We start from the raw sequence: 25,856 nt of genomic DNA, 5'->3' as shown, positions 1-25,856 counted from the left end.
AATGGTATAAGATAGACCTTTATTGGCTACATAATACTTGCCTTAGCAGGCTACATGACATTTTTGCATTGCTTAGCTAATTATATTCCTTGATAAAAATTTTGACTATGTTTTTATCCTACTGGCTTTTTTCCTAGTAGAAAGTTGATTAGAGACAACAAACATCATTACGTTTTAGCTTCAGGAAAGACTTTAGAGATGCATACATGAAAAGTGTAAATAGAAAAAAAAAATCTATAAACCTCTATGTCAATAATTACTCCTTGAAATCCTGTTTTAATCTTGTTTTAGACCTTTGATTTGTTGGTGGAGTTATTTGTTCTTGTGGGTTTTTTTTTTTAGTTTACTTCCATCTTGTTGATAGGAACATATGAGTGTGTCTCTGCCTGTGAACCTTACCCCTTGTCCTCAGGGATTCTTGGATGAAGTACTGCATAATTAATATAGTATCTAGTCATTGTATAAGTATTGCTGGCATTCAACAGGTTTGCATCTGAATGTGATCTGGATGAAGCCAACTCTAATGAATGCTTTTTGGATATCTGCTGGAGATGCAAGGGGTTTATGAAGTTTCTTTCTATGTTATAGCCAGCACAGTAAATGAGAAAAATGTCTCTAAAAATGCATTAGAGATTTCTCTTAACTTTCTACTCCATGCTTTTACCTTACTGCCACCTAAAGATAACTAACAGAAAATACATTGTAGTTCAGATTAGGGAGATTTACTCTAACATGCTAGGAAGTAATGGCAGCCTTGTCAATGTCTTTCTCTTAAGAAGATTTTCTTGAAGATCATACTTCTCAGAGATAGGAAAAAAAATCTGCTGGCTCAGCTCACTGGTTTCAGGTATATTTCAGCTCACTGTATTTCAGGGCCTCGAAGGCAAGGCATATTGACTATGAGTGCAACTCAACCCTGTTTCTAGCCAGATGATTCATTTAGATCTGGGAGCTTCTCAATACAGGCTGAAAGTAGCATTTTGTACAGTGCATGGCATCAGGTCAAAATCCACCTGTATCTGCAGGTGTAAGCTATTTCTGATACAACCCTGGTTGTGATTCCGCCTTTCTCAGATACCAGAGTTGTCCTCTGTTGAAACAGGCAGCCTAAGTGGTTCTTCTCAGCTCCATCCTTGATGCCTTATTTCTTAAATAGTAGCTTTCAGTTTGGAGACACCCTTTAAAGCAGACCAATATCTTTTTGTCTGAGAGGGAAACTGAAGCATGAGTTAGAGACATGATTAGTTTATGATCAGTTAGGTGACCCATGGTGGAAATGGTAATTGAATTTAATCTCTTCATACTGCCTAATCACTGCCTGCACAAATACCTGCGATCAGTCCCTAGTAGTCGTATCAGGGCAGTGCAGCCCTGCCCAGGCTCTGACAGTCCCACTGAGAATGAGAACTAGCAAGGTCTGGTTTAGGATTTACACTCCCGTCTCTGTCTTCGGCAGTCTGTCACTTGGTGTTTGTACAGGCTAGTACACTGAGGCATGAAGCCCTGAGCAAGAAAACTTGATGGGAAGTCTTTTATGGAGCTGTTGCAATCAGGCATTTTTACTGTATGTGATTTCTTTTTTGGAGTGAAAGTGAAGCATGGCATACTCTGTTTTTTAAACTGCAAGAATATTGCACTTACACTGGTAATAAATTATTCATATGTACCTATTATGGACTTACAGCCTGAACTTAGTCTAAACTCCCATTTCCACATCAACTGACCTGTTTGTTATTGTCTGAGCACCAGGACAGATGCTCTTTCCCAGGCTGGCTGGTCAGTCACTCCTCTCAGGCAAATACCCTTGAATGCAGTCCTCACTCCACTGTGCTGGTGCCTGAGGGCTCAGATCCACACTCCGTGGGACTATTACAGGTTAAAGACTGCTGAAGGGTCTTGCTTTGGTTTTAAATAGTCTCAAAAATTGAAAGAATGTGGCTCCATCACTCTCATTGCCTTTAAGTTTCTCAAACCAATGATGATCCATTTCATTAAAGCACCTGGCTGCGGTTGTGTTGCAAAGTTTGGAGATAGTTCATCCACTGCCAAAATCCCATTCTGAAGTCCCACAGACCTGACACTTTTCTTGTTCACTGTCTTTACTTTTTATACCACAAATAAGCTACTTAATTGAACTAATAGGTTTATCAGTGATTTCCAAGATGCTTCTTTATGTCTCTGAGTAACTCTTCTTCTTGATACTTGCATGCTTCCTTAAAATATTCCCAATCTCATACTTATTTCAAGCTCAGTAAGGTAACCATGAAATCAAGCAAGTTATATATAATTTTGCAGAAGTGTCATACACTAACATTTTCTTCTGGAAGAATACTTCTGCTTCCTCTTTCATCAGTGGTTTTGGGAGAGGGTGAAAACGTGATCATGAGCTAGGAATTTTTGACTCAAAGCTTTCTCGAGGTGAAATATGTTGTTTCGGGGTTCTGGATGAGGGCCAGTTACACTCCGACCAGCCTGTGCATCAGGCCTGAGAGCTCTTCCAGGGGACGGGGAGGGTAGCTGAGTACTGAAGGGAAGTATTGCTTCCATGCGAACTCCATCTGGAGAACTTCATTGTTTTGGAGACTATTGCCCAGCAGCAGGTTATACCAATAATGCTTTAATTTTTTTAAGTGTTGTGTTTAAAATATCCTGGGGTAGATTGTGCTCCCTCTCTGTTCAGTTCCTGGTAAAGGACAAGATAATAAAACTACTGTGCCTTACAGATGTGCCACAAGCATTCTCTTAAAATAATGAAGTATTCTTGCTGAGCCCAGATGTTCAGTACTGTCCCCACCTGTATGATTTTTACAAATCCATTTTACTTACAGTTTTCCTACTTGTGTCATTTAATTTCCCTCAGTATCACTTTGTGCCTCCAGGATCTCCTCCAAAACCACCTTTTTTGATGGCTTCCAAGGATGATAGGCAACACGGACAGCACTAAGGTTTTCTTTGGGATACATTTCTGCTCTGGCTTCTCCAGAGAGATCCTCAGCAACCACTGAGATTCCCTGACAGTATCACATATGGAAAAGACAGGGAAAAGTTTGTATGGGGATACTAACCCCCAAACCTGTAGAAAGTGACAGAAGACACCACCTTTTACTAGTGGGTTTAGGTCTACCATGAAGGACATGTTACATTTTCATATGTGTAGAAACCAAGCATTTTCTTTTGGCCTGAATGAGTTTTGTGTTTGATTAAAGGAAACAATAAAATAAGAAAGGACCAAAGGGAATTTTCCATGAGATGCAGCACAGTGTCTTGCGTGACTCTCGTCCAATATGCTGCATCACTTCACAAAATGGTAGGCTTCGGGATGAAAAAAGGTAACAGCAACATCACTATATAATCTATGTGGAGGAGATGTATGCCTACGCTGCCGTTTCCCTGAGGGATTCGAGTCAGTGCAGATAAGAGGACCAAACATTAGGCTTTGGCATTTGTGAATACAAACTGAAATTAGCCATGCAGAAGATGTGACTTCAAAGCCTACTCTGTATTTCCTCATTGAACTTCATTGTGAGCAGGTTTGGGGTTTTTTTTGTATACAAGGTTTAGCAGCTCGCAGGTGTCAGCTATGCTTACTATGTTCAGACCATGCATCCTTTTCCTGGATAACTGGCAAAAAGTCAACAGGGGAGAAAAAATCTTGTCACAAGATGATCAGGAAAGCAACCGCACCTTTAATTTCACCCACAAATAATTACTGTTTGAAGAAGAGGGAACAGAGGGTCCCATCCCTCGGGGCATGAGCACACCGTCTGAGTGTTACTAGTGCTGCACCAGACAGAAACAGAAGTATTTCTATTTATTTCAGTAATGGATAAATTAGGCCCCAAACTATTCATGTGCTTGAGAATCTCCAAAATCCCTACCCTCCTATTTCACAGGGTCAACCAACGACCAAAGTTGTCTGCAGTGGTGCAAAATCTGCTCGTGTTAAATAATTACAAAGGTTTGTAAAGCTGCTGATTCTCCTGTCCTTTCCACTGAATTATAGCAGCATCAATTTTTTTATTTCAGTGCTCTTATTCTTCTTGAAAAGTGAATATTCTGTTCTAACAAATATTTTTAAAATAGTTTTAAGGACTGTTGTATTTGCTGCACAGTTAGTTTGGTACAAAACTCAGATATTTGTGTAACAAGCTCTGCCTCTCATTTAAGTGTCTCTGTATCAAAACAGATAAGTGTTCCTGATCTTTTGAAACTAAAATATTTTTCAGATCCTTAGGAACAGGAATTCTTTTTATTGCTTTTTAGTGGAAAAATATTCTATATGCCTAGTAAGTGTGCAATTTTTTTTCAGACATTAGTAGGAATGGGATTTCATAACAAGAACTGAAAAATACTCTGCACAAGAATGTACTTTACAAGCAGAGTTCATCAAGAGACACGTAGGCAGATTAACATGCCAGCCTTGTTCTATCTGGAAACATTATAATTTCATGGACCTTTGATAGTAATCTTAAGCATCTGATTAGTTTCTGAGGCATTAACAATAGCCTACAAGGTGTATTTTTTATGCAGAGCCAATATGTCAATGTTATTAAGGAACTATAGCACTATCGTTGTCTAAATAAATTAGTGGTTGGAATCAAGGACCATGGTTCCCATCCAGGCACCTGAATACATGTGGGTAGCTTTTCTGAAGTGGTTAATCTGTAGTACCTGGGAAATCTCCATATTTACCCTTTATCTGTATATATATAAATGTATCTGAGGTGTGGGTAACTTTTAGTCTTTCTAATTATAATGGTGGTAAACAAGCTTCCTTTGAAGCCACCTTGGTCCTAATCTGGCAATAAATTCCGTGTAAAGTCTTACACCCATGTTTCAGTTCTGCCAATTTTAGTGAAGAGGGAAAACACTGAATCACAAGAGATTGCTGCCACCATGCACTCAGTATGAGTAAGTTATCTTTTCCATCATAAACTCCTTAACTTCTACCCAGTTTCTTTTTCTTTTCATAATTACTCAAGTGAAAGCCCAAACTATGTATTTCAGCTTGGAAGTGAGGTTGGAATTTTCTTTTCTTTAGGAACTTTGACCTCTGGTCAATTGAGCTGTTTGGTATTTGTGGAATCAAACCAGATTTATGGTCTTCTTTCAGTTAGTATTTGGCCAAGTTGTCCAGCAAATAAAAAGCATCTTTCTGTGAGAAAGTGGAAGCCTATAGGTGACTCATGCCTGCTGTTGGGCTATCACTGCTGTTTTGCTGTTTTCTAGATAAATATCCATATTTTTTAAAAACAAAGTTTAAAAAATTTACCACTGAACATAGCTTCATTTCCATTTTCAGTGGAAAACAGACAGCAAAAGACAGACAAAGAAAAAACTTTTTAATACTTGCAGCAAAATAATTTTCTCATAAATTGTATTTTAAGAAGCAAAGTAAATGGAAACATGCAAAGTTTTGGCATTAGATCATGGCAATAGCCAGAAATACCAGAATTACCAAAATGTTCACTCATGTTTGGATAGTCCTTAGGTTGAGATCAGAGTTACACTTTTTGTCTACAGAGATAACTGAAAGACAAAAGTATTTGTTCCTGCTCTTACAAAAAAGAAAAAATTAAAAGTAGAGTACTTTTATATTTATGAGTTGATTGTTCTAAAGCAACTTTCAGAATACCTTCCCTCAGTGCTAAGCTTGCTGCATTATTTGAAGATTAAAAAAATAGATAAAAGAGAAAAGAACATTAAGTCTCATATGAGAAAAAAAGATGTAAAAGTTAGTATCTGAACAATACAGGCATGGAGTGCATGAATGTCTTATAAAGTGAGCAATGACTGAAGTAAATGCCCATGTGATGTGAATGTGAGTCTACAGGGAAAACATCAGAAGGTGAGAAAAAGGAAAACAATGCCGTTGCAACATAAAGGATGGCGTACAGACGAAATGTGTTAGTCTGAATACTAAATGTGTTATGTGAATACTGTACTTGAGTGGATTCCTATACTGCAGAGTGTTACGCTGTCATATGTCACCCGGGCTCCCTTTTCTGCTTATATTTACCATACATATTAAATATTCAACTGCTTTTCACCGATGCGTGCAGTAATGCTGGCCTTGTGAGCAGCTTTCTCGTCTTTCCCGGCTAAGACACATCAGATAACCTTATTGTCTTTGCATCCTAATGTTTTTGTACCTTATGTTATGACACATATTAAATGTGTTTCTTGCAATATCCTTTTAGAAGTTTTAGTTAAATCCTATGTTTTGAACACAGACTAATAGAAAATAGCAAAGGATATTAAGGGGCTGTTCTGCTCTGAAAAACAACTGTAAAAATGGCATTGTGACATTTCCAATGACTTCCAGAGCAGAGCTGCTCATTTTACAAATCTAAAGATGTTTCTTCTTACCCCACATTTGACCTGGCACAGGAATAAAGCTGGGCTCTCTCTGGCTGCTACCATCAACGGTAATGATTCTGCCATGTTGGGTGATCTACAACCATGTGAATGATGTGAAAACAAATAAATTCCAGCTCTTTGCCCATTCAGTTACTCTGACTCTGCTAAGCTAATAAAAATAGTAAAAACTTATTTCAGTCAATGAAATAATATTATTTCAATAATCTATCATCAGACTGTAATAAGTTTACCTGTGCTGAACAATCTTTTTCTCCAAGTAGTTGACATGATGAGGGTTTTCTCAAGCTAAGGTACTACAGAGGATAAATCAGAAGTGCCAGGAATACCCTTTATGCTTCCAGCAGCGACCTTACAGAATATAGGTTATATAGACCAGACTGCTTATTTTCTCCCCATAGTCTGATCCCTGTCTAGATCTTAGGAGCATCAGGAAAGCTGACAGATGACAGTTGGCTTCTGCTTGTTCATAGTTCTCCTAACCCATGGCTTGCTCCCTGCTCGGAAAGAAAGCCAGCAGGAATGTGTCATGGGCTGGCTACACTGACCATGGTTGCTGGAAGCTGAGGGCATCAGTTTTAACTGGGGCTCCATCCTCTCTCCTTTGGTCCCCACGTACTGCTGGCTTCAGTGTGATTTTAGAGCATGTAAACGAGTGGTTTTAAATATCTCTGATTTCATGAGACATATACAATTTTGTGAGGCAAGGACATCAAATGCAGCGGAGTTAGCTATGCAGGACAGGGAATTTCAGAAAAATGGTTTAATTTTGAAAATATTTTACTGTGCATATTAGTCTTTCTCAACAGGCTGCAAGAGCACTGGAGAAGACAAAAGTCACAGTAGACAAAAACATGGTCACTTAGACATCAATTTGATGCTCCTCAATGGCTTGACCTGATCTTGCAGTCTGGAGTCATGGGTTGTTCAGCCACACCATATGAGGGGAACCTGGAGCTGACGACCACATGTGGTGAGACCCTCTGTTCACTCTCTGCAGGTTATGACAGCTGGGATAAGCTTTTCAGTGACCCAGGGCACCCACAGGTACTCAGCTGATACTGCTGAGGAGCAGTAGGTAAGTGCCTTGTCTGAAAATCAGAGTGGTAGCACTTCTTAGTTTCAGTTGACTTACCCAGCTTTACCTCTTCATTTTACCACACTCCAGAGGCTGGCAGCTGAATATTATTTTCTTAGTGTTGTCAACATTGAACATTCAAGCTTAGGCTAAGAAGAAAAATTATTATATTGCCTTAAAATTATTATATTTGAATATGAAAAATATTTTTAAAGACTTCTGTGTTGTATTTTTGCCCTTCTGTGGCTCTTGAAGTCTTCTCCAAGCTTAGGAGGGCTAGCGACTTGTCTGCTTTCATGAAGGCCGAAATCTGTGTGTTGGAGCATAAATACCAGCCATCTAGGGCAGAATCATTTGTTCAGATTGAAGGTGCTGACAATATTGCTACCCTAGTTTCACAAATGAACAAACTCTGAAGTATGGAAGTGTCCTAACCATCTGCAGTAGGAAGGAGTGTAAATTCAGGAAAGAACAAATCTACACTGATGATGAAGAGAACGAGGCAAAGAGAACAAAGTCCTTTCACCAAATGCTTTTCCTTACAAGTGTGTAAATTTCTTCTTTAGGATTTTTTGTTTCTGTCTTTTGAATTTGAAGAAGCAGAATGCTAATGCTGCTCTTGCACTCCACCTCCTAATATATGACAAATTTTCCACTGGAAAGAGGAAGCGAAATATTGGATTTTTCTTTTCAAATACTATCCTAAAACTCCTGTAAATTATTTTGCAACCTCAAGACATAAAGTGATAAAAGTACTGGCTCAGAACTGGTTCAGTGTGAAAACTAACCTGCATGGCTGTATTTCGCATTATATTGCCCTATAGGTCTTGAAAATAAATTATTGTTTATATGTCTGTGTATAATGGCAAGATAGAGGTATACAAGAGCAAGACAAACAGGTAAAGCTACAGTGAGATTGGGGGAATATGGTGTAGTTGTTACATTCCTGATGTCCACATCTTTTAGTCAAACGGTAATTATCCATTAATAGCCTCATAAGTATGAATATGTAATAGCTATGGAATGCATTATTCATGAATCACCAGGCATTAATTATTGTAATTAAGTATAATTTGCTACGTTCATATTACTAAACCTTGCAGTTAATGAATACATTAGCAAATTGCTGTAGAGCAGATTCAGTCAAAACTCTGTGTGTCTGTGCTATAGAAGCCTGAGAGAGTTTTATTGAATTTAGATTCAATATTGAACATATCTTACATGCTTACCGGTGTATTTCTAATGACACTAAATGTGAATTGTAACCGCCAGTGCATGATGCTTGTCCTTGCACCCAGGAGGATGGAATGGTACCAGCTGGAAGAGGATATGAAAGCAACAACGGTGCACGTCAGAGCATATAGCAGTAGATACCTTATGCAGAACTTTAATTCTGGGACATGAAATCCACCACCATTTTCCAGTTTCATGTATCTTCACGTGTACAATAGGAGAGGGTGTGCTTTGTGAGGAAGTGCTGTCCCAAAGGTGCAGCTGAAGATAATGTTCAAGAAACAATTTCAAAGTACAGACTGAGCTGTTCGCCAGTCGGTGTGGGGATGTGTCTGCCTTTTGCTAGCACAAGAGAACACAGCACTAGCAGGATGTGCTCCTGAGTCTAATGGGGCCTCGGGGCACTCTTGAAACACAAAGTAAAATGAATGACCAAACTCTGCTGTTTTTTTACTCTCTGGAGATCTATTTCAGGTAATGGTAATCTAAGTAACACAGAAAGAAGACTTGTTGGAGAGTTTTGGTGGTTTTTTTAGGCTATAGTTCTTAGAATCAAGTTCTGTAGTTCTTGACATGGAAATTCTGAAGAATTTTTTATTGCAAACAAAAGTTTCTTTATTTTTAGAGAGAATCACTAACTCAAGATATAAAAATGTTAAGTGCTAAAAGTTAATAGATACAAGTAAAATGCCTTCTCAGCTGAACTTTTGGCTGTTAGGCCAGGAAAATATTTGCAATGAAAGAAAGAATGAAATATTTGCAATGAAAGAAACCTGATTTCATCACTGCCTGTTTGAAGCAGATTTTTTCCTATTTTTAGTTTCACCAACATACTGTAGTCACATGCACTGAGTAAATTGAGTATTGGATCTAGTTTCTTTCTTTTTTTTCCAAAAAATTAAATGTTCTGGGAGTAAGACAATCCAAATAAGCACACAACATCAAGGATATTTTCAAATTCAGAAACACATGGGCTCTTTGTAGTTAATATGTGATAGGATACTGTTGGCAGAGTCCAAATTGTATTAGAACATCTGCAGAGAAGGATCAGTCAGAGCCTGTTTTTTAAGGGTCAGAAGTAGGAACTATGGTCAATAAAGTAAATCTGTCATTCCCTGTGTATCGTTCCTCAGTGAAATACCTCTCATGTATTTGCCAAACACATTAAAGAATACATTTAATTCATCCCACAGCTGATGCAAATCCCTTTGCTCTCCCTTCCAGTACCTCCATCACTGCTGTCTTTCCCCTTTTCAGAAATCTTAATTCTGCCTCAAGCCCTAACACTTCTCATTACTCGTATTTCTGAATGACAGTCACTGGCATCTGAAAAACAACTTGAATCTTAATATCAAAATATAGAAGGATCCATCGCAGTTACTACCAGTATTTAGCGTCACAAGCCATACCTCCAAAAATCATGACCTTGCTTGTTTGCTTTCTTTCATTTGCATGTCTGGTATCCCTGCTCTAATTCTGAGCACATTGAGATGATGGGTTTCGAAGCTCTTCTCAACACCCAAAGAGGTATGATCCTTTTTTTTTTTACTTTTTTTTTTTAAGTGAATGCTGAGATTTTCACTAAAGGATGAACTTGTCTGTGAGTTCGTGTTCTAAATAAAAAAAAAACAAATATCAAAAGATTTGCTATAAATTGTCACACTGGAGAAGTATGAAGATCTTGCTGTTATACCTTAATCTTATACATGAGTTATGGCCTTTTCAACCGCTCAAATTCTAAAAAATCTTAGCAATTGAATATCTTTACAAAAAAAATAGTGCTTAATGTCATTACTCATCCAGCTTTTTTTATGCTTGCTTCTATAGCTGTTTCCCTGTACATGTCCTACACCTGCATTTCTTTAAAAAAAAAAAATTTCAAGAAAGTTATTTTAATTAATCTGTCATTTTTTTCTTTATGTTTTAACCTTTTAAACTAGAAATATCACATCTGCTCTCCTGTGGGTGTGTTGGAAGACCTGTTTGTGGGACAGGTCCGAGCCTATAGGCTATGATAGCTCAACGGGAAGTGGTGACCCACCAAAATGCTGACAGAGACCTTGTAATGCTCAAGAGTTTTCTAAGTATTGACAGTATGTAAGGAGGAACCAAGTAATAAAAGTCACTTTAAGCCAGGTGGATAAAATCCCTTCCTCTCTGAATTGTTGGTCTGGGGGCTTGTTTGTTTAGTTGCGCTCTGTAAGGTGCCTGGAGCTACCCAGCAGAGGTAACCACCCTTGATGGGTAACACCGTATTGCATCTGAAGTGGCTCGAGCTTCTGAACCACTTCGCTGGGAAGCACCTGCCCGGCCCTGCACTGTCAGCGCTCCTGGAGAATACATAGGGAAGATGCAACCTTAGTTTTTGTGTGGTGTACCTGGAAAGTGCAAATATTCAGGCAACGTGGCACACTTAAAGCAAATGAACAGAGGCGTTAGCAGAAAATGAAGAGCAGACATAAAGAGACAAAGGCAGAAGGTTTATTTTGTGTATAAAGGTAAGAAAGTTATGTACACGTGCACAATGTAGTTGAGAACACAGAAGTACAAAGAGGAAAGGAGCAGCATTTCTGAAGTGAGGGGACGTTTCATGATGACAAGGCATTAGAGGAAGGAAAGAACACAATTATGGGAGTGTACTCAGAAAAAGACAGACTGAATTGATGCTCTGCTAATATATTCTGGATTAATAACTTGCATATTTCAGAAAATCCATATAAAATCTGTATTTAATATTGTATGTACACTCACATCAAGTTTCTAGTATTGAAGAGAAAGAGTTTTGGAGTCTCTATATGGATTTATTCTTTGTTTTTCATATTATGGATATAGCTATAGTATGTCAGACATACTGTTATTATGTGTATTGCTTTCTAGCTTTCTTCAACATTAATACCAGGATGAAATTTTTGCTTATTGTAGTGTATCCTGCAGTGTATAATCTATAAATTACATAACGGTTCAATTTACTTACGTGAGAGCTGAACTAAACCCAATGAGGAAAAAACTACAAACTTTATCGAGATTTTCTTAATTTTCTTTTTTTTTTTTTTAATTGGTTTGAACACCTTTAGTTAGTAGCATTAGTTTTTTCATTTGAATTTGCAAAATTTCTCATTTAATTGCTTTTAGTTAGTGTTCTAAAATGATATGATAATTTACATTTCAAGTTATCTGTGTTTAAATTTTGCATTTTTCAGTTCGATAATACTGAACCAAGTAACATTTTTAGCTATGATTAAATGAAAGCTACAGTTTGGAATAAAATTTCCATCATAATATGTTGTTTATTATTTTAAATTTCTCCATATGAGAGGAAATTGACATTTTAACTCAAAACAAACTGAATGTTTTCATCTTGTTTTGTCTTACTTTGGTATTTTAAACCAAAATGCAAACACTTCACACAGAAACATTGATTTCATTAAAAAAAAAAAATCATCTTTTCCTCTGATATTGTAGGTTTGATCACATTACTTTATCTGGAGTAAAAAGCAATTTTCCAAAACTGTATTTTCATTGAAAAAAAATCCAAAATGCAGTTTGGGTTTCGTTTATTGTCTTTGCCTGTGTTATATAATTCACACTATTATGTGTGATTCTCAGTAAGCAAGATAACTAAGTCCTACCTCTGATGGGATGTACAGTTTTGTTTCTGACACTGCTACATTAATGTCATCCCCAGTGCTGGAACATGCATTCCCATCTTGTCTTTACTGATTGCATACAAAAAGGAAAGGCTCTTTTAGTAGAATGATTTTTTTAAAAAATAAGAGATTAACAAGAAAATTACCCAAATCACCTTCCTGGTATGACAAAAACAGCAAAGAAATTATCCTTGTGTAATACAATTATTATAAGTAAATATATTGTGTTTAAGTTTTCATACTAAGGCAGATGCTTGAGACAGGAATATGTGACATATCACAGGGATGAATCATGTCTTTTTTCACGAATGTGCAAAAAATGTGGTGGTTGGGTTTTTTTTCCCCTGAAAATAGGAGTAGACTTTTTAATAACATAAGTGTTGCTGCAATTATAAGCTGAATGGTACTCAGAAAAATAACAGACTTTGGGACATTTATGAAATAAAAAATAGAGGCTTGATCCTCAGGCAGTGACTTCTGCTATATGCTGCCGTGGCAAAAGGGGAACTTTAACATCTCACTTACTTATACATGTTATAAGATATCTTAATGCAATGGTAGAGTTAAAGGTTGAATTTGCTCTTTGTGAACACTCCAAATCCAATCTACAGCAAACTGGGTAGGACTGAAGAAACTGAGTCAGGTTCAAAGTGGGGGAAACTAATATTAGTGGGCTCAACGGCTTCCGCAAAAGATCAGCTGTTCTCCCTGGAGTCATAAAACCTCATTTATAGTGTTAGTCTTTCCTATAACTCTGCTACATGCCATATCACTTAATAATACAGCACCACCTTATACATGCTTATGCTTTTGAGTCATCATTCAAGGAGACTATTTAAATGACTAAGAGGAGTACGGAATCTATACAAATATGATTTGGAATGCCCAAAGAATGGTTGCACCATTCATAAATGGTTTTTGCCTTAAAGAATTGTTCAGAAACACAAAAGCTCAAATGCAGACTGTTTTGTATGTAACAATGTACTTCAGTTGTGTCTACACTCTCAAAGGGAACTACACAGATATTTTGCTATAATATTTTTTGCTAGACCTCCTGGTATTCATAATTTTCAGGCCTCTTATTTTCACTCTTTAAAGAATCCATGGACAACCAATCAACTGAATTACCTTGATTCCTTCCTAAGAAGGAAAATGCCCATTTTTTTTTTCTGATGACACCTGTATCTATTCATGGATAATATAGATTTACTTAAAGTTGTAGAAATAAAAAAAAATCTATTATTTTAAAGTCTGATGTACTTACTGGGCCTTTCTTGAAAGAGGAATCATGATAAAGATTAAGACGGTGGTATTTTATCTATTATAGTGGAGGTGTACCAGCTACTGGAGCAGAGGTTCAGGATTAGTGATACCAGTGCAGGATTGCCACAAATTCAAATGGATGCGAGGGTGTCCTCAGCATATTGCCAATTATTTTGCTAACCCAAGCCATTATCTAATCATCCAAGAATATCCTACACTATTTCACAGATGTGAGACCTAACTGCCAAAGAAACAGCAAGTGAACATGGTATGTGATGCAAAGCTAGTGACCGTCTCTAAGATTTAATGGTAAGATTAGCCTTATTGAAGGCAGTGGGTCTTTGCCACTCATTGCAGTAGGGTTTGAATGCCACCATCAGTAAATCTTATAGCTCTTGTTAACACGTGTTGCCTGTTGGTGTGTCCCACTGTTGCCAACTGTGTGTATGCCATGTGTATACAGTGAAACACTGGTGGAAGTGGCATGAAAAACTATTTAAGATCTGCTAACACTTGTTCTAAAATTAAGTGAAAGAACTAAACCAGATCCAAAGTGATTCATATAGAAAATCATTCAAAGAAATAGAAAACAAGTTTTAAAACTCTGATGGGTGTATTGCTTTGCTAAGCTGTTTGGTCAAGGCATCTTCTGCTGCATTAAAATACAAAAGTTTAAAGACTGCTTAATAGTCTTCCTGTTCACCCCACTCAACTGCTGGATCATCATCCATTCGTAGAATAAGATAGGAAAGAAGCTGAAAGAGATTCTGCCACAACAGCAAAGAGACAAAAAAGGAGAGGTCGCTTACATCTATCTCACAGCGGTCTCCAGCATAGTTCACGTCGCAGAGGCAGTGGAACTTGTTAAGTAGGTTCTGGCAGAGGCCTCCGTTCACACACGGGTCAGAGCTGCACTCATCAATGTCCTTTTCACACCTAGAGGAAAGACTGCAAATAGTGAGCATCTGAAATCACAAATCAAAAGCATCAAACAGGCACATTTTTAATTCAGAAGCTTTTAGGGGAAGCAAGAGTAGGATGCTCTATTTGAAATCTGTGGTATATTTCCACACATGTTTATGATTTTATTAACTACCTGATTAGCCACACTCAAATCCTGAACTTCCTGTATTATTTTCAAACACAGATAATTAAGCCGGAAATTTCATCTCTGTAAAGTGTTTCATGGTTAATGGTGCTTAGCAATGTGAAATGAAAGTTTGTGTATGATTTTAGAGCTAGATCTGGCGCAAGTCCTGCTGACAGCTTGCTTATCCGTTTTTATTGTTCTGGGGAGCTGAGGGCACATTTTCCTTCTCAGTAGTCTGGATGTAAGTCAAACAAATGCGTGTTTTTCCCAGTTGAGTGCTCCTGGGAATATTCACCTGCTTTTTTTTTTTCTTCTCAATTTGAAATGCCAATAGATCCCAGGAGAATCTCCTATCCGGTTTCTCTGAGATGAGCCCCGAGAATGGTAAGAATGGTGCAGAACAGGGCTTTACAAGCTTAAATATATATCACTAAATGTTTTTGAGTTAATTCTGATGATAAAGGAAATTTGAGTTCTCACAATTTCTCAAGGCAACCAATTGAACATTAATGAGGAATGTGTGAGATAATGTCTGAAAATTGATTTGGTGATTTTCTGCTCTGACAATCTTCCCTTTTAATTCCCTGGTCCTGTTTTCAAATAACACTAACATTGAATGCTAATCTTTCCAGATAAAAAAACAGGTTTATTCTTGAAGAAGAATGTGAGAAACTCCTTCTGAATTACAAGGAATTGCTTTGTTCGATCATATTCATAACCATGAAAGAAAATTTTAGTGTTACATTAGGGAAGAGCAGGTCTTTACATTAAACCCTTTTATCTGATTTTCCTTATTAAACTCTAAAAATGTTTCAACAGTCTCCTTCAATGGTAAATTATATTCATATACTTCAAAATTATTTATCCAATGTATAAAAATTGTATAGATGTGAATTTACTTAAAAAAACAACCCCAACCTCTCAAATCTTCAGGGAATTAGGCACCTGAATCCAACTGAGTTTCAGGAACACTTATAAACCTAACTCCCTTGGGTAATTTTGAAAATCCCAGCCTGAACTGAATGAAAAATTTGTTTTCAAGAGACAGTTATATCTCCTTTTATGAAGACTAATCTTTTCACATTTCCCTTTTCACCTATAATTAAGTTCATCGGGCTTTCTTTGTGATCCCAAGTCAATTGATTGACAGAGAAAGAGACTATTTTCTCTACACTGTGCATCAATGGCTTTCTGAGGGATGAAATATTGTTTTAAAGGAAAGTGCCTGTTTTATCACTCTAATACATAAATATACAAAGGATTTTGGCTTTAATTTTCTTATTAACTGATATATATTTTAATTTGTTCTGAAGAAAAGAAGGGGTGAAATTTTCTTATTTGATATATTAAGATCTGTAAGCATGGAAGAACTACTAGTTTATGGTTTGGCAGCCTGGAGGAAAAGAGGACAAATAGTCAATTTTAGACATTGGAGAAGAATGCCTTCCTGTGATAGTCAGTTAAAGCGCAGCACGCTTAGTACAAGGCTGCCGTTCAATATGAGAAACATGGGAACCATAAACTAGAGATTATTGCCAGCCAGTGGGATGGATAGAAGGAAGGCTCATTCCCAAAGCTGTAATTAGCAAGTTGCCTGGCAGGGGATATAAGAAGGAAAAAGTACTTTCCTTCTTACCTTGAAGTCACAAGAAATATACACACCAAAGAAGTGTCCGATAATATGCTTTTACTTTTTTATGTTTTATTTTCATTGATTTTTCACCTTTTTTTGAATATTGTGAGGTGGCATACAGACCTTCTAGCTGAATTACAGAGTACAACGCAGATGAGTCTGCCAACTACACTACATTGAGTGGGTGGAGATTTTCATTTCATCTATCTTTTATAGCTTACTGTACTGCTTCCATAAAATCAGTGGGTTAATAAGTTTTTGAGAGAATGAAAACCTTTTGTTGAAAACTTTGTTGTGTTTGCAGAGCCAGCATAGCTTGGTCCTGCTAAGCTTCTGGATATTATACTCTGATGTAATGCTAATTTCGCTAAAAGCATGTGCAGTATTTCCTTTCTTACTATCCAAAAAGGTGCCCTTACCTGTTCAGACTATATTATGACTGGGACAATGTCTTCCTACATTTCTACAGCACCTGATGCCCTGAGGCTGTCAGGCCTCCCTGCTCCAGAGCTGTTTATAGAATATTATCAAATGGAAAGTGTGAATTGCGACAAGATGATACAGGATACGAATTTCACTGTGAGGAAGCCCTCTGTGTTCCAGATCAAACTATAACATGTAAAAAGTATTTTTTTAACTTCTTTTTAAAATAGTAATTCTGTTTTCATACTTTAGCATTCAGTAAGAAAGTAACAAGCTGCAATACCACCAGGTATTTAATCTCACACCATCCCTGTGAAAGAATAGATTGTACACACACAACACATACATATGAAAATGAAACAGCTTTGCATATTCATGTGTCAGTGTATTGTAGCTGATTTTTATATATGAGCAGGATATGTGTGTTTATGTGTCCTCACCTATGGAAAGATAATATTTTAGCCTGTCATATACAAAATTGGCATGGAAGCCAAAAAACAGGCACACAGAAGCAAGTGTACAACGCTGTCTCAGAAATAATATCTTGCACTGGAGTTAATGGTGCTATATTGAATTGAATCTTGCTTCATTAATTTGAGATTTTTATCGAAGTAAAACTGCTATGCTTTCAGACCCTAAAAGTCACTCAAGTAAGGAACTGCTGAACTTAAACAACTGTTCTGTCTGGATTTCTGCAGGAGGGCAAAAACCCTGTGGCCATCACCCTCTGGACCCTTCTGGAACAGCTTTTGGAAGAATTGCTCCACAAAGATCTGTTTGACGAAGCATCTCACCGTTCTCCAGCAAATCCTGGCAGGCACATGCATGTCAACTTGCCGCTGAGATTGGTGCAGTTACCATAGTTGAAACATGTGAGGTTTCTCTCTGAATTCCCACAAACTGTATACGGTAATCTTCTGTATCTAGGTAAGTAAGAAGGCAATGGCAGTTATTTACACTTTCCTTGTTTCTGGATGTCTCATGCTCTCTCAGCTTTTCATTTGACCCTCGTCCACTGCTTTAGTGGAAAATATTTAGATCTACCTTGCACATTTGTTATTTGAATGCAGAATCTAGTACTGTTAGTCTCCAAATAGAGGGAGCAGTGCTCCTGCTGGCAAATACTATTCAGTACGAAGGGGAAAGGCATTACATTTTACCTGTAAATGAACACACAGTTTCAGGGGCTGCACATACTTAGTGCCTCCTTGGTTTCCTCTTTGGAAAGGAAACCCCATGGCCGTGTGCATTGACACACCTGGTGCCTGGGGTAGTCGGGGTGTTCACAGTGGTAGGCAGCAGCTGAACCAGAGGAGCAATGCTGTTACTGGCTGGGGTATTGTCCAAAGGAAAGGCAGCAGGAACTGAGGTTTAAGACTCACAAAACATGTTTTGCTTAACTTTTTTAATGTGCTGAATTTGGTTTTCCTTTTCCAAGTGTTTACTGGCAAGTTAATGATTCATTTCTTACCAAAAAAGAAAAAAAAAAAAGAAGAGACAATACTCTACCTACATTACTGACATGGCTCTATGTGATAACCTGGACAGCTTAGTAAAATAGTTCAAAAGAGACTTAGCATACAAGATAGACCATATTGGTCTAATATAAGGCATCTTCAAACCTCAGAATGTTATCACCACTCAAAAAAAGTCAACAAAAATTGGCAATTGTGTAATTATTGCCTAAAAGACTGTGGTTGGGCAGCATGAAGACGATTGTCTGTTTGCATACGTCAGGCTGCAGCAGACTGGGTTTGTTGGAGTCCTGTGGAGGAAGGAGAGGGATTTTGCCTTCTCTGAGAGCAATGGGACATGCTCAGGAGGGACAAGTTTATGGTACAGAGAAGGGCAATTAAAGGAGAGGCCAAGGAAGAGCCTGCAGCCTTTACAGAGGAGTATCTGAGAAGAATAGGAAACAGGCATGTGGGGAGTCGCAGAAGTGATGGGAAGAGTGGGCTATGTGGTGTCTGCAGCCACCAGGGCTGCTGGGCTGAGAAAGTAAACATGGAGGGAAAGATTCATCTAGCAAAGATGCTGTGGGTGGGGAGAAGAACTTCTCTACAAGCTCTTCTATTGTTATTTTGTCTTACCCACCAGCTCTGAATTTCTCTACTTATAGTTCTAGAGCTCTATTACTCTAATAGAGTATAGTTTTAGAGATTCAAACCTCTTAAAATCTTTTTTCTAAAAAAGTTGTAACACATCTATCTCCAAGCTCTGGAGGACTTGTAATCTTGTCATCAGAGGCTGGCAGCAGAGTTGTTCCTTGTACCCTGTCTCCTTGCCTCATCAGTCTCTGCCTCAGCTGCCTGCTCTCCACTGCCTCGGTCCATATCTAATTGATCTGTACAGCTTTCTGTACTGCAGACTCTCATACATTAATTCTGCAGCCATGATTTATATATAGATAGATGCATAACATCTGTGTTTAAAATGGAGACATCAGTGATGTAATAACCCTTCAGAAAAGACCTGACAAAATTATACAGACCTGCCGTATTTATAGTACCTGCAAAATTTTCCGGTGAAGTTAGCAGCACACAGGCAAGAATATCCGTTAATCCCATCAACACAAGTGGCCCCATTTGCACACTGGTGGCCACGGCAGTTGTCTATGTCCTCTTCACAGTTTACCCCTGTGTAACCAAGTTCACAACTGCACTCGTAAGAGGTGATCCCATCAGTGCAGTTTCCATGAATGCAGGGGTTTGAAGAGCATTCATCGATGTTGACTTCGCAATGGGTGCCAGTCCATCCTTTGGGACATAGGCAATGATAGGAGGTGTAGAAATCTTCACATATCCCCTCATGCATACAGGGATTTGAGCTGCAGACATCTACTTGCAAACAGCCAGTAAGAGCAGAGTTTGCAGATATTTTGAGAAATTGCTCCTCTTGAGGTTTTTTAGTAGGGATGTCAGCATTTTCGAAGTATGGGAGATAAATGCCACTGATTTCTATGGTGCTCATACATCCTCGCAAGCCATCCAGACTGTCAAAAGCCTTGTCAGCCACATAAATATCTGTCTCTTCTCTTAAAAAGTTGAGGCTTCCCACAGCAGTCGTGCTAGTTGCAGTGTCTTTCTTGTTATCTATATCAATGTGCCATCTAGAGAACTGGGACAGGGGCTCGATCATAGACACCATCACTTGATGCCATTTCCCATCACTCACAGGCAGTGAACTAGCAAGAGTCAGCTTATAAAAGCTGTTGCCGCTTTGCAATTGAAAGAGTAATTTGGAGTTGCGAATACTGATGGTAACAAATTCTGGCTCCTTCTCTGCATACAGCAGTATCACGTCAGTGTCCCTAGTTCGAAAGCCAAATACGATATTGGTGAGGTCTCTGCTGATTTTCCCGTTGCTTCTGTAAAATATCGCACTGCTTCGGCCACTAAACACTGCGTTAGCAAGACCTGTGCAAAGATAATAATTGAGAAACCAGGCCAGCTTTAAACCAATACATGTGGAACAATATCTCTTCAGTGCCCCATGCTCCGTGTTATGTAAGTCCTTGTGGGTTTGCTGAAAAAAAACCAAATTCCACTGGTGTTTCAGTTATCCTTGCCTGACCCTTATGGCTATAGAAATTACAGGGGAGTGCTAGCACCAGCTATACTGACGTCAAAAGTGTGCTGCTTTGCATCATCTCAAGTTACCGTTCTAAAGATACAATTCTACGTTAGTGTTATCTTTCTTTTTCCTCTTTAGACAAAGAGAAGGAGGTAATCATAATTGTGTACAACTCAAAACTGGGGCTGAGAAGGTATTTCAAAAGGAGTTATGTATTTGTCATTTTATGTTCATTCCTGAAGTATTGGCAACTAGTTATGCCCTGTGACACATCTGGACGGGGTGAACCTTTGTTTTAAATTTCTCTTTTCTTAGGCAAAGTGCTAAAGAGGTTTTAGAAAGTATTTGATTGGATCCCAATTTACTCTCACTGATGCAAAAAGGATTAATTTAATTGAAATCAGTTGGCAAAAAGCCCCTTCAAAATCAATGTGGTTAGAGTTGTGCCTGTCATGTTTAAAGCCAGCTTCTCCTGCGGTGTATGCACCGCCACAGCCCAACTGACGGCACCGAGCCTATGCTGGAAGGGCAGCAGAGTACGTAATTTGCACTGCTGTGAGTGAAAATTATGGGCAACATTGTGGCAGTCTTATGGACATCTTCACAAAGGTATTTGACATCTTTCATTAGTGTGGTTTCTACTAAAATGCACAAACTCACTGAGCTGTGAATTTGCACGTTCTGAGTTTTATGAGGATTATAGACAGGGAGGAGGAACAGGAGTCTGTACTTCAGACAAATTGAGCTTTGTTAGATCCTAGCACTGAGATCAGGTGGGTTCCTGAACTTTCTCTGGGATCAGTAAATCTTCATGAAAAGAACACCTGGGGAGTCCCAGTACAAAATTATTGACTGTGTATCCTGATACTAAGGCAGCAGAGGTGTAACTACATTGCCTGGCACATCGAACGCGGTGTCTTTCTCATAGGAAAAGTTTCCTCAGAGGAAACCATACTAAAAATGAAAGTCAGAGCTTTTCAAAATTATTTCTGATTTTTTAAATGTCTGGCAAATCGGAGACCTTTAAGCTCATAAATCTAAATACTCCCGTAGAACTCTTATTAAGTCCTGAGCACAGCAAGCCACCTGGGTGTGCTTTTACCCGCAGTTGTGACACTGGCTATACAGTTCTGCTGTTACTTGATGTTCCCACATCAGCTTCCTGTATTGGCTTTTTCTCTTTTTTTGGAGTGCGTGTCTTCCTAAAGGGCTTGCTAATCGTAGCTATCTAGGTGGATCTATGGCCACAGCCCCTGAAAAACAGCTCTTTTTCTACCTTAGCTTAAAATGGTATCCAGAGCATAAGACATCAGGCTGGCAGAGAACTCACTGGCCAGTAAAACTGCTTTTTTTTGTTACCCTATGTTGAACAACAAGATGTCTATGCTGTAGCTAAGAAAATAACTAGTCAAAAATCCATCTTTGTAGCACAGGAACTTTTGAATATCTGCTAGAGAAAATCCTTATTATTGCCACATAAAACGGCACAGAAATATAAAGCTGATCTAACTGTGTAAATGACCTTGAGTTTAGCAAAAGGAAACAGTTCAGATACTTTTCACTTCTCTGTCTGTGTGTTTATATTCTACCGTAATATGCAATAGTGAAGTTTATGAGAGAATATATTTTGATGTTATCATTAAAGATGTCTATTAGAGAAGGTGCAATTATTTTAATTTCAGTTATAAATTTTAACAAGTGCTGCAATGCTGATTCTAACAATCTCAACAAAAACAGCATCATATTGGTCTGTCAGAAAATGTCTATGATAGAAATCTTTGGTTGACCAACCTTCTAATTCCTAAAAGTCAGACATTCTAACAGCTTCCATCAGACTCTATGTCTATTTATCTTCCTTCACAGCATTCTTAGGGCTTTCTTTGATAGCAAAAGAAAAAAATATTGCTTCAAAATCCTTATTTGCTTATTAAATTCCACTCCAGGGTGGGAAGGAGGAGGAAAATGGAGAAGGAAAGAGGTACGCAGGGTAGCTAATGTTCTTAAGATAGCTAATGGTCATCAATTTTCAAATACATTGCTTGGCAGGCAGATGCCTCTTATGAAGATATTATTTGAATAACTGTACTGCTGGTATTAAGGTGACTTTCTTCAAAGATATTTAACATTTAAGAAAATCAAATAATGCAATGCTTGTCATGTAGCTTGTCTTTTCAGGAGGATGGAGAACACCCTAAGGTTAATCCAACACTGGATATCCTTTTATCTCTTTGCAGTGGAAGTATGAAGGGTACACTCACCCTCTGGCAATATACTGATCTATTGTACAACCTCAACAAGTTGTGTCGAATAAGTCAAAAGCAAAGGTCCTGTAAATATCGGTGTCTGTGTCAAGGGGTCTGGTTGAAAATTTCTGGGTTTGGTAGGGCAGACTCTTCCCATTAATGTTTCTTACAACTTACATAATTATTATTTTAATACAGAAATAACATTTGAATGAACTTTAAAGGCAGTGAATATTGAATTTTAAGGAAATGCTGATGAAAATTTCTATTGTTTCCCATCTCCAAAGATGATAGGAGTAACTGAAATGTACCTACATTCAAATCCTTGGTGCACCAGCTGGCATTGTGCTTCATGAGGACAGGGCCCAAGCTCACACCACTTAACTTCCTCGCATGCCTTCCCTGCTGTGTTAGGGGGGCACGTGCAAGTGAAGTCATCCCAGATCGAATAGCACACACCACCGTTGTGGCAAGGGTTGGACTATGGCGAAAGAGAATAGACAACCGAAGTATGAATAAAAACTGGTGGATTCCCAAATCTAAGGATGGGGGGGCTGTTTGGCAAAAAGGAGAGTTCTGTTTATTTCAGCTGGGAAGTGATAAAGACCGGTACTATGACAGCACAGCATGCTCAATAATTGGTGAAAAACAGTATTTCATCCTTAAAATATTTTAATTCTCCCCTATGGAAATATATTTTGCTGCTGATATTCATCATATGTAGCATAACTCAACCAAATCTGCTCTTTCTGGCATTTTTACATATTTTCTTAAGATGTCATTATAATCAAATAATGTATGAGAACATATGAAAAATTAAAAGAAATTACCCATTATAAACATGTGAAAATGCTCTGAAAAATGTCATTCTTACCTTGCAGAGGTTGTCACCAGTGCAGCCTTGGGTGACATTGATCAGAGTTTGGTTGGTAAGAGAATTCAGTGGATTGGTGATGGGGAAGAATTCCAGCGGCTGGTTATTCACTCTTACATCTTGGATGCAGCCTTTGAAATACCTGCCATTTCTATCAGTTTCTTTGTTATCTGGTAGACCTCCAATGTAAAGAATATCCTTACTTTGGCTGGTTAGTAATGGAGTAGAAATAAAGCCTAGGTATTGAGTGGACTGGAACAATTCCATCTTGTTTGGTTCTATTTTTAATGTTATTAAGTAAAAATTTCCATCGTTCACGGACTGTTTCCCTAATAACTTCATGGAATTTAGAGCTAACATTGTGAGTTTGCCACCTTCCAGGTAGACTTTTACGTAGAGATAAGTACTGTTTCTCAAAGCCAGTAGCAATCCAGAAGATTTGCGTGTTCGGACAAACATTGATATATTCAAATTTTCATTCTGAGTAGCATCAACAGAAAAAGCAGCATAGCCTGAGGAGTCCTCAGATCCGAATCGGCCTGGAATGTACTCTTGAGGTTAGAGATATGGGAAAAGATTAAAAAAAAAAAGAGAAGGGAGAAAATAAAATAGTTAGGGCTAAATGACAAGGGAGCCAATGCAATGATCAAACAGCTAGTTCTGTTAATGTTTACGTATGGAAGTAAGATGTGCTGGTATTTATGGGTGAATAAAGACTTGATTCAGCTGTAAATAGCTTCTATTTCAAAATTCCTGTTGGCTTCTATGGCTGTAGCATTAAGTCCCAGTACAGGACCAGATGTTATATTATTGTGCATATTTTTCCCCTTTATCATGCTTTGTGTAATGCTGTGTTTTCAAATGGTTAAACAAGGACAGATTTCTACAGTTTCCTGGATTGATCCTCAGAAAGATCATTTGGAAAAGAACCTGGCTTCTTTGATGCTCTGGTGACCATGGAAGTTAATGTAATTCTGGAACTTTGTGATATTTTTTGCACTGATTCCAATCGAAAAAATAGCTGAAAGCTGTTCAGCAAACCCCTCTTGTGTAAAACTCATGCCCTAAATAGGGCACCTATTTGGTGCTGCATGGGCTCCCCAGTTCTCTGACAGACTTTCTGTTGCTGGGGCTCAACACATGCTCATATACATCAACTTGTATACAGTTATGAATCCTGCTCAATCCTGCGAGTGCCCGTAATGCTATGGTGTCATGGGGGAAAAATGATCTAGGATCGAATAAGCCTTTTTCTTTTTTTTTTTTTTTTTTGCTTATCAATTAAAACGATTAAACAAAAACCATCTGTCTCTCTCCCTTACTCTTTATTTTTAGTAATGATTTTCAGACTTGTAAGGATACAAAATATGTAGCCCAAACCGTATTTTATTCTGATGAATCATCTCGTTAAAGCACAACAAAGTGTTTCTATTTTTACACTTTAAGTTTGGTGATCTTGTCCTCAATATTATAGACTTCCTGCCTAAACACTTTCAAGAGCTATTTTTAATATATCAAATTCATAGAAAGAATAAACCAAGCTTTTTTTTAAAATGCTCACACAGCCAACAAGTCAGTCCTCTTTTGTGCAGTAAAACTCCTAGAGCAAGACCTCATAGGCCAAGTTTCCGCCTGCAGCACTACTTTTTTTTATGACTGCATTAAAAAAACAATGAAAATAGGGAACTGACTGTGAAGCCCCAACAGACCCTTAATAACCACACTGCACTACTACGTGGCACAGTAATATTATTTAGCAACAGGGGTAAATCCCTTACTTGTTCCTAAACACACAATTTCGTTAATAGATTAAATTTGAAATATTTTAATTCTATGAATAAGATTACCTATATATCTACATCTGCTTGTTAAAACTCTGATATTTAGAAACAAATATTTTTTGAATTTTTTTTTTTTTAGGTATTAAATCTCTTTAAGTTATATCTTCTCTGTAAGGTGGTACTAGCGACTTAGACACTATTTCATGAGGGTAAAAAGAAATTTTTTGCTGGAATGAGGATTACACATTTGCAGTATTATTAGAAGGAAGCTTCAAAAAGGCATTTCATGTTTACAATTACTTTGTTACATTTCTCTCTATAAATATATATCATCAATCTGATCTTCTGTTTGATGGAATGGCTAGCATCACCTTGGTCAATATTAACCTCTTGGGTCACAACATCTGGATGTTGATCAAAATGAGTCAACATCTGTTTGTTATTTTGTATATGTAGAGAAAATATTGCCTCTTGTCAATTAAATACTTGGCAGCAACTTTTCTTCAAAAAGACACTAGCATTTCTTATGTTATCCTTTACCGCAAGTCTCCCCCACTCTGCCTTTTAAGAAACCTGCCACAGTCTTTTAAATATGGCATATATCTAGAACCTATGTATCAAAATGGCATGGTGCCATGAG

General features: G+C 37.9%; 1 protein-coding gene across 1 annotated transcript in view; it reads right to left on the bottom strand.

Moving 5' to 3' along the window:
• Positions 1–25,856, bottom strand: part of CRB1 (crumbs family member 1, photoreceptor morphogenesis associated) — a 75,962-nt gene that overhangs the window by 10,564 nt on the left and 39,542 nt on the right. The window contains exons 7-11 of the mRNA XM_010295801.1: positions 23,436–23,986; positions 22,877–23,042; positions 19,255–20,161; positions 17,540–17,668; positions 14,409–14,535 (exon numbers count right to left, since the gene is read on the bottom strand). Of these exons, the coding sequence (XP_010294103.1) occupies positions 14,409–14,535; positions 17,540–17,668; positions 19,255–20,161; positions 22,877–23,042; positions 23,436–23,986 (1,880 nt within the window). The remainder of the gene's footprint in view (positions 1–14,408; positions 14,536–17,539; positions 17,669–19,254; positions 20,162–22,876; positions 23,043–23,435; positions 23,987–25,856) is intronic.

This window comes from Phaethon lepturus, unplaced genomic scaffold (assembly GCF_000687285.1).
Source record: "Phaethon lepturus isolate BGI_N335 unplaced genomic scaffold, ASM68728v1 scaffold10051, whole genome shotgun sequence".
Lineage (NCBI taxonomy): Eukaryota > Metazoa > Chordata > Aves > Phaethontiformes > Phaethontidae > Phaethon > Phaethon lepturus.
The sequence above is the reverse complement of the archived record's forward strand: the minus strand, read 5'-3'. Positions and strand labels throughout refer to the sequence as shown.